This window comes from Malus domestica, chromosome 12, assembly GCF_042453785.1.
Source record: "Malus domestica chromosome 12, GDT2T_hap1".
NCBI lineage: Eukaryota > Viridiplantae > Streptophyta > Magnoliopsida > Rosales > Rosaceae > Malus > Malus domestica.
The window spans coordinates 16,034,056-16,044,386 of record NC_091672.1 but is presented as its reverse complement, the minus strand read 5'-3'; the positions used below and the strand labels follow the sequence as shown (position 1 = coordinate 16,044,386).

Below are 10,331 nucleotides of genomic sequence, written 5' to 3'. Positions count from 1 at the left end.
ACCATGTTTGAAGAAGCTGATAAGCGGATCAAACTTCTCATTCGACCAGGGGAAATGAAGGCACGTTTTGAACATTTCAGGCAAGAGGCCGAAAGCAAATTATCCCCGCTAGTTATACAAGAGCCTTTGGGCAAAATCGACCGAAGGAGTTACTGATCATAATGAACCTTTGGGGAACGCGGTTGAGAAGACCGAAGGTTTTAGGGTTTTGGGGGCGTATGATTGCGTGTGACGGCGAAATTAATGACGAAAGACTGTTTGACACCCGCACGATGACAAGTGGGCTCACGGACTGAGGTAGTGGCTCGCGGATTGAGATGGTGGTCATAATGGCAAGGCGGTTCAGGCTGCCGCACGCCTTAGACGTCATTATGGGGGATTGGTCATGTTAGAGGGCGCCATGTGGCGAGTGGGTTAGCAGGATCAAGATCGTGCGATCGTGCTCAATAAATGCGCCTTGGAACTCGGGTATTAGGATCCTGAGTGGTAGATTCGCTTCTTCAAGGCCGAAACTCGGCCGAAGGTTTCAGGCCGAGGACCTCAGAAGCGAGGGGGCAATGTTTGGGCCCAAAATAATAGCTTGGGCCGAGGGTAGGATCACTTTCGGTCCAGGAGGCCGGGCGGCAGAAGGACCATGGATCGGTCAACACGTGGGCGTCCAAACCTAGGGCGGTTAGGACGAATCCTAGTGCAATGGGGAGTCTCGACGGGATCGGATATCCAGGAAACTAATCCAGCTTAGCTAAGGACTAGGTTCATAGTCCTAGTAGATGTAGGACTGGTCGAGGTGATCCGGATAGGGAAACCTAGTCCGAGTAGGATTTAAACTCGGACTCAAGGTTCAGTACTATAAAAAGGGGACGCTGGGCATCAGGAAAAGCCCTGCGAATGAACACAAAAATTGCCCTGCGCAAACTCTCACAACTTGAGATCTTTTTCTTTTCCTTTTTCGCTGACACATCTTCCGTTGGCATCAACAGCACTGTGGAAGCAACCGGTGATATCTTAAGTCGGCATAGATAGCTCTGTCACCGTAGAGTCGGTCGGTCTCGCAGTATCTTCCGTTGGCATCAACAGCACTGCGGCGAGAACGGTCGATTGCCTATCCAAGTCTCGGTCGAGAAGGGTTTTCGAATCCTTGTTGGTCGAGGTCATCTCATTAGCCTTCTCGGCGAGGTGAGGTGTTACAGTTATTACATTCGGCACATTGCAAGCCGAATTCGGTTCGTGAACTTTGTAAGAAATAGCAGCCTTGTCTTCAGGCTCGAGAACCCAAGAGGCCGAGACGCGTTCCTTTCTCGGCCGCAATCGCAAGACGCAGAAGTCAGTAGCGCGACCCAATGCAGCATCATCAAATTTACTCCTCGACCGAGCCTCGGCCGACGAGTTGGCACGCCCCGCAATCACCGAAGGACATAGTTAGCTTATAATATATTCGGCCTGCGCGCCACGTAGGCTTTGTAATTTCTAGGGTCAACAGGTTGTTTTCACATTTATGTAAAAATGAGCATTTTTTTCCTTTCAAATAATTGTAACAAGTAAATTAGCATTTATTCACAAATATACAAATGTTATTTTATTCAAAATTACCAATATTTTACATATATAAAATAACAATATAAGTTCCAGGTAAAATAATACATGCAAAATAATTTACCTATGTAATAAATAAATAAATATTGTTTGATTCAAAAGTTATTTAAGCTATTTGCATACACATATATATAATAATATCAAAACGTGCCTAACATATGTAATAATCAAGGAACAAAATGTCGATAATATCGGCGATATATCGCCGATATTATCGGTTTTTAAGGGGACCGATATTTGTATAACTATCCAAATGGTTTTCGTGATAATATCGATAATATCGCGATATTTTCGATATTATTGACAAAATCGCCGAGGCTCCGTCGTCGAAAAACTGCAGCCGAGGCTCCGTCGTCACAGCTGCCAAGATCTGCGCCTCTCTCTGCAATCCGCGCTCAGACCCATCAAAATCCGCAATCCCTTCTCTCCGGATCCCAAAACCCGCTCGAGTTTGATGGATCATCCGCCTCGTGTGGGTGTGGTGTGGCTGTGCTCCGGGAAGGAGAGTTGCAGAAATGGGGGGAGAAGAAACAAGGAGAGGAATGAGGGAGAAGGTTCGAGGGATTGGGGAAGGGGGAAACACGGGGAAGTGGGGTGTGTGTGTGTCTGTCTCCTCTGGGAATGAGAGATGCAGAAAAGAGATGGGGGGGAGAACTGGAGAAGAAACAAGGAGAGGGAGGGTGTGTGTGCGTGTGTGTGTGGAATGAGGGAGAAGGATCGAGAGATTGTGTGTGCATGTGCGTGTGTGTGTGTGTGTGTGTGTTATCCGAGAGAAAAAAAAAACATTGAGGGTGTGTGTGTGTGTGGCACACAGTTTTGTATGAAACCATGGTTTTGTGTGTGTGTGTGTGTGTGTGTGTGTGTGTATGTGTGTTATCTGAGAGAAAAAGAAAAAAACTTTGAGGGTGTGTGTGTGTGGCACACGATTTTGTATGAAAGATTTGGAAGTGACTTTGCTCAGAAGAACCAAATATTCTGTCAGAGAAGAACCAAAAAATATGCTTACTTTATCTTCTTCTCCACGTGAAGACCAAATTCTGTCAGAGAAGAACCAAAAATGCAATGTATAAAGTGTAAAATATTGTACTAATTCATTATATATAAATGATTATGGTGTGTTTAGACTTCTTTCATTAATTACTACATATTTTCTACGCTCACAATGTTTGTCAGCTCGCTATATAATCAACTTGATAATGTTAAATCCATCATGCAATGCATTTCCTTCCAATTTTTTGTGATAAACTAATAGATAATTGACTAAATAAACATCCTGCAAAGTTTCAATAAAAATTTCCCAAGTTTTTCTTACAATTTCCGTGGTTTCCATGTAATTTTTATCGATATCGATATTATCCCGATATTTACATCGATATTTCCGTGTTTTCGGACTACCGATATTTCCGATATTACCGATATTTTCTTCCTTGGTAATAATACATGCAAAATAATTTACCTACAAAATAAATGAATGTTGATTGATTGCAAACAACACATAATAATAACAAATGTGCCTAGTATATGTAATAATACATGCAAAATAATTTACCTACAAAATTAAAGGATGTTTTTAGCCAATTGATTCAAAGTTAATTAATTACCTATATTCTACTTAAAAATATAGGTAATTTATTTCACACAGATATAATAATAACAAAATGTGCCTAATGTATACATGCAAAATAATTTACCTACAATGATTGTCAAACAAATATAAGAAATGGAACAGATGATGGTGAGACAAGTATAAAGTGGATACTTTTGTAATTTACCTACTGAATAAATGAATGTTGATTGATTGCAAACAACACATAATAATAACAAATGTGCCTAGTATATGTAATAATACATGCAAAATTATTTACCTACAAAACCAAAGGATGTTTTTAGCCAATTGATTCAAAGTTAATCAATTACCTTTATTCTACTTAAAAATATAGGTAATTTATTCCACACAAATATAATAACAACAAAATGTGAATAACGTATACATGCAAAATAATTTACCTACAATGATTGTCAAACAAAAAAAAGAAATGGAACAGATGATGGTAAGACAAGTATAAAGTAGATACTTTTGTAATAATAAAGCACCTATTTGCTATAATTATGGTGGTAATTAAATTCATCAACATAATTAGGGTGTTGTCGCACAATTGTAAATATTTTAAAAATAATAGGTATTTATTTGTTTACATGGCAATTTATTTCAAATTTAGGTTTTATTTGGATGTTTAAAACGAGATGGATTTTTGTTAAGGAAATAAGTGTTGCATGAGCTTATATCTAAAGAACCCTTATTATAATCACATTTTTGTTTGTTCACGTACAATGGTGGTCCAATGTGCCAAGGTAGAAAACACACACTAAAATCAGGGAATATGGGCGAATCAGCATGCAGTGCGATTTTTATTAGTATTTTTAAGGACCCTTTTTTCTTAGTGTTTATATCATTAATTTTGTACTCTTATACAAGTCTAATCTTTTAAGCCGAGATGTGTACAGAAAATTATATAATTCTAATATATTGCTCATAGACTCACAGTAGATGCTAGATGGGTGCCATACGCTGCAAGAGGAAAAAAATGAAGGACCTAACCCTAAACCAACCTTTGAACAAGAACAACGGCAAAGATAGACGTCAAAAACATTTTTAAACGAAGAAAAAGAATTTAAATGGAAGAAGGGAACGAGAGAGTGTCAAACAAGAAGGAAAATAAAATAAAATAAAAAGAGTCCATAACAAAGTAGCCATGTATAAAAAATAATATTAATTATAGAAATAAGGAGATTACCCTAATCAAATTCGATGAATGATATTAAGAGGGTTAGGGAGACCACATCACATTAGTATATCATCATATGCGACAAATGATGCACACAATCAACATTCAATGAGATAAATTCATTAATTGACGTGATATATACATATCACTTGCAACATTAGATGATACACAAACTTGGTAAAAAAAAAAGTTGTGTCCCTTGCATTTTCCTAATACTAAATTTTTAATTGGCATCTGAAATTTAATAAGGGTCATAAGTGAAAGATAAGCAAGAAATTTTATAATCAATTAATACATAAATTTAGATATAAATAAAGCTCACATGGCATCCGAGTGAGAAAGGTAAGTAAGGAAAGTCTTTTTGAGGATATAGAAAAGGACATTTATCAAAATATTCCCATATAGATAGCTAGCTTTTAACTTTTTATAAGGGCGGGAATAATATGGTAGGTGGAGAGATTGGAAATGAGAGTGGGTGTAGCACCAGTCTAATTTTAAGAAGGATGGCAAAATACTTTTGAGGAACACAATTCAATTCGCAAAGGATTCAAGTTCGAGTACAAGAACTTGAGTTGGATAGTTGTTTCTTGCAAGATAGACGTTTATGAACTACCACATTGTTATGGAGGCGTCATTTCTATTTAAGAAATTGTTACTGCAAGTCTTTATCTTCGAGAAAAACAAGTTAGAGAAATTGTCTTTACGTTGCCTTAAATTGTAAATGAAAAAGGAAACTTTAATACTACTATAGGTCAATGGAATCTCCTTTCTGGGTTGGTTAGTTGTGAGGAAAACTCTCGTTGAATCTTTTTGATTGATCAAGAGGTACATATATACTAGTTGGTAACTCCCCTCCCATTTTACCACTTTGTGGTTAACTTGCTGTTCAGTTCATGAAATTTGATTATTATTCAATATTCAGCGTGATAAGTCACACTTTAAGCAAGCTCGAAGGTCAAAAAGGTTACACTACAAAAAATATGGGCACTATGCTCAAAAACATATTTTGCCCTATAAGGCCTAAGGGCACAAACATATGTGCCTTTAGAGCAATAGCAACAATGCAGCAACCAAAATCTTACGTGTGCCCACTATGGGAGTGCCCTTTGTTCAGTGGGCACAATACGGAGTTTTGTGCTCATGATGTTAGCACAAATAAAGGGTGTTTTGTGACTCCGTTCTGACAAAGTTGTCAAATTACTTTCCCATCCATGTTAGCACATTTATTGTTATTGTGCCCATTATGTCGACCATTTAAACAAAATTTAAAAACTATAAAAATCAAGAGGGGAAATGACCTACAAATTTGCATAAGGGTAATTTTATTTAGACCCAACCAAACTCTTTCTACATCCAGCTACAAAAAAAACTTTTTTTGCAATTCCTATTTTACCCCTTATACAAACTAAAATAAGAAAATTAAAATTAGTACCCACATGCAGTGCCACCACTCAACCACCACTCCAGACTTCCCTCTCCCTTCTCTTGCATATAAAAGTTAGGCAGGACTGCAAAATCAATCATCGCCTTCAACAACCCGAAACCAATACAAAATCCATTTGACTCCATTTTGAACTTCTGCAACAAGTCGCTTACAGAGTCGACAATGCCACTTAGTTCTGCTTAGGCACTAGGCATTAGGGCCCAGCTCGCCGCCTGACTAAAGCCTAACGTCTTTTAGGACATTTCTCATTATACATTTACGTAAGGGAACGATCCTATAAGTGATACTTATATCCTCCTTCAAATAATACGATTAGTGCACAAATCCTCATTTGAATATTCTGAATAGTCCAAATCTTCTCAATAAAATAAGATTACTTGGTTGAATGAAATGTCAACTAACCTCTTGCAAACCCTGGACTGAGACCTTGAATGATTGCCTGGTGAGGAAGCTGAAGGGCTAAAAGCTTTGTTCTGTGCAGAGTTGAAGAAGAAATGTGACTTTTACTGTTACGGTTCTCGTAACAATACAGGAAGGAGGATGGTGATGGATAACTACTACAATCTTGGTGAGCGTGGGGAATCAATTGATCTATATATTTTGGTAGTTCGTTCCAATTTTTTTCCTTTCCTTTCCAGTTATTGCTTCTATTTTGAATGATTAACTCTTGGTTGACTCTAGATAACAATGTAACGTGGTTTGAAGAACCTCCTTGATGTAATTTTTTACATGCTATTTTTCTCTTCAACTGAGTTGAAATCTCTTGTTAGCACCCTATCCTTACTAGTTGTACATATTCCTTCATTGTCAAAGAATATCGTACTTTAACTCCAAAAAATAAATAAATAAATAAATAAACTCTTGGTTGCTCCAATAAGTAACCACTTTCTATAGAACACTGCACCTACATAAGTCATATAGTAAGCTATAGGATAAATTAGGTTCTCATTCCTCTTTTTTTTTTTTTTTTTTTTTTTTTTGATCAAGGCTAGGTGCATTATTGAATATTAAATGACATGTAAGCATATTTCAATTTTAAAGTTAAATACTAATTTATTCATTTCTAAATATATCCTTGTATTATTTTCCGTAAAATGTCTTCCCACAATTTTATTTAAGAAAATAAATACTAAATGGATAGATAACAAATTGTTGTAGCATAATCACAAATTGATCAATTCTCATTGTCTGGCTTACAAGCATCAATAGTTATATAAAAACGTTCGTTCATTTGTAAATTGACGCTACCGTAGTTCAATATCTAGCATGCACTACTACAAAATTATCTATAACTGGCGGTCCAAAAACCGACAAAAAACGTATATTACTGTCAGATTTTAAGCAAAATCCGACAAACAATGGATGCAGTGGCCGATATAATAAGCGATAGAATTGTCAGCCTCAGGAAATGAATTTTCCGACATAAAATACTCTAAAACCGACAAAGAATATATTAATAATAAATAAATATGAGCATTTCTGTCGGATATAACCGACAGAAAATTTATTAATAAGAATAAATAAAAGCATTATTGTCGGATAAAACCGACAGAAAATTTATTAATAATAAAAAAAGTATAAACCACTTTCTGCATTTTTCATATCCTTCTATATTATCCGACAGAAAATTTATTAATAATAAAAAAAGTATAAACCACTTTCTGCATTTTTCATATCCTTCTATATTCACTACATTCACAGATAGGAATCTATCAATATACATAACGGAGAGGAAAAGAGTGTCAGAAAGGAGTTTATATTCCTCTGCAACATTAACCAACCAGTCCATTAAGACTCCTCTCATATTGGCAGTATTGAATCTTTGTCATGTAATCGGGTGAAAGTCATGGATATAAGTCAACAATCTGTGATTTATATATATATGCTAATAAACAATAAATGCAAATATAAAAATTTAACAGAGTATCAATAAACAAAAATATAAAACAAACAACTTGAAGATCGAGGCTTGCGTACCGCAATGTCATTGAAACAAAATTTCGTCCCTACTTAGTGCTTATAGTTCTACGGACATCTGCTTCACCAGGATTCAACGATCTAAGTTAGAATTCCAGCACTGGAAAACTTAACTTCTGGTGAATTTCCTTGTGGTACTCTCAGTAAGAATGCTATGGATTATAGAAGGAGATTTTTGTTTTTCTGTATCCTAAATGCCATGCAGACGGATGTATATATAGAGGAATTATACCTGTTCGCAACAGGTATAAAAATGAGATGTGACTATTGGGAGACATCTCTTCAGATAGGGTGCAATGCTTTCTGCGTTTTTATTGACTTCAGACTTCTTCTGAAAAGATGAGTCTGTTCAAATAAAAATTAATTTAATTTAATTCGAAATTAATTAAAAATAATTAATTAAAGAATTTAATTTTCAAGGTCCATCTTTTGATAATTAATTAATTATATATATATATATATATTAATTATAATTAATTACCAATTAATTAGTGTACCCTAAAGCCCAACCTCAAGGGTGAGCCCAACCCCAAGGGTGAGCCCAATTGTATTCTCTAGGCCTATTACTCCAATCACTTTCTACTCAAACTACTCAAATTTCCAACAATACCCCACATTTGAGTTGAAATTTCATTCAAACTCCATCAATTACCCCACATTTGAATGCAAATGTAAATGCAAATGGATGACTAGGCTGCCTAAAACTGAGAGAGAATAGACATGATATGCATTGAGTGAAGTGTCTTTTGAACTTGAACTTACCCTAGTGAAAACATATCAGGTTTACTTGGTGACGCAATGGATATGGAAGATCTTCAACTGTCCAACTGCAGTAGTAAACCGAGACAATATGTACACACATATCATGTCTGCCACACGTAAATTCATACGGTTGTGTTCATTTTGGCCCTAAACAGATCCCGGATTTCGTAGGAGCTTTAGAGAATTTAGCCATGTCAATTCTCATAAATGTGGCCCCATTTACTCCTATATAGGTGACATTAATTTAGAATAGTCTATCATATTCCTCTTAATAACAAGATATTACTGACATTAATTTAGAATTAGTGCATTCTAAGGCCCATCTTTTGATAATTAATTATATATATATATATTAATTATAATTAATTATCAATTAATTAGTGCACTCCAAAGCCCAACTCTAAGGGTGAGCACAATTTTATTCTCCAGGTTTATTATACCAATCACTTTCTATAAAGGACAAAGCCTTGTAAAGTGATAAAATCTTTTGGAAATGGCGGCACAAAGAAATTTTTACTCAAACTACTTAAATTTCCACCAGAAGGTCTTTGATCTTCATCCGCCTGAATGGTAACCCATCATCACCATTAGCCCAGATGCCCCAAAACCCAAAATAACCCCCAAATTCGAATTCAAACCAAAACAAAATACAGAGACTACGAGACTTGCTAAATTAGCGTCAAACTTTTTGCTAATCAAAAGTTGCATAAACTATCACCAGAAAGCCTCAGCCTTTATCCTTAATTCAAATTTCAGAGTAACCAGAAGAACCGCTAGTAAATTGAAAGCCAAAACATTAACAAAACCCACCTCCAATTTTCCATTAAATTCCACTTCAAACCAATACCAGACTACAGATACTCCAGAAGTTCCTATATATAGCTTAATCTTTGGCTACTAAAAAATGACATAAACTAATCACCAGAAAGCTTTAGCCTTTATCCCTAATTCAAATTTCAATGCAACCAGAACCCATAGATAAATTAAGAACCCAAAAATCAACAAAACCCAGCTCCCATTTTTCCAATAAATTCTAATTTAAAAAAGAAAGCTGCAATTCGATAACCCTTTACCTCGAGCTTCTGAAGATACTCATAAATGTCACGAGCATACGGTGCGCACATTTGGGGGTCATCCGACACTGCATCAACGTCGTTGGCCGCCTCCGGCTGCTGTATCGTTTTGGTCAGGGGCACTGCTTTCTTCGCCTTGCCTTTGGCGCCGGGTTTCTGGATTTGCTTCTCCGCCCCGGACATTTTATTCGTCAGAACAACGGCATTCAGGAGCTCTCCTAACACCACACGTTTTTTGGTGGACGGCTGCTCCGGGGTCACTGCAGCCTCGGGCCTCCTCTTCATCGACCTCATGACGCGCAAGCAGTTCTCCTTGTCCGCCATGGCTGGCGCTGTTTGAATTCCCGAGGTTCTGAGAGAGAGAGAGAGAGAGAGAGAGGGTTTTGGGGGTGAATGTGAGGGAGGAGAGAGAGTTTTGTAGTGAGTAAAATGAGAGTGTCATTTTATTCTGGAAAATTTCATTACTGTCGGTTACCGACATAAATATTTTAAAAATATAAAATAGACAAAAACATTTTCATTACTGTCGGTTATAACCGACAACATTTCTTCCCAAAATTTTAGTTCCCCCCCAAATTTTGTTACGATTTAAAAAAAATAAAATAATAATTGTTTGGTTTAATAAATAATATGTATTTAAATAGAATACATTTTTAAAAATTAAATAAATAATTATTTGGTTTAATAAATAATAAC

General features: G+C 36.3%; 1 protein-coding gene across 1 annotated transcript; it reads right to left on the bottom strand.

The window, feature by feature from the left end:
* Nucleotides 1-7,676: 7,676 nt before the first annotated feature.
* Nucleotides 7,677-10,030, bottom strand: LOC103413674 (cyclin-A3-2-like). The gene is made up of 2 exons (XM_029090753.2): nt 9,636-10,030; nt 7,677-8,145 (listed from the first exon to the last, which is right to left on the bottom strand). Exons 1-2 carry the CDS (start codon nt 9,957-9,959, stop codon nt 8,083-8,085), a joined length of 387 nt encoding a protein of 128 aa, XP_028946586.1. The 5' UTR covers nt 9,960-10,030; the 3' UTR covers nt 7,677-8,082.
* Nucleotides 10,031-10,331: the final 301 nt, after the last annotated feature.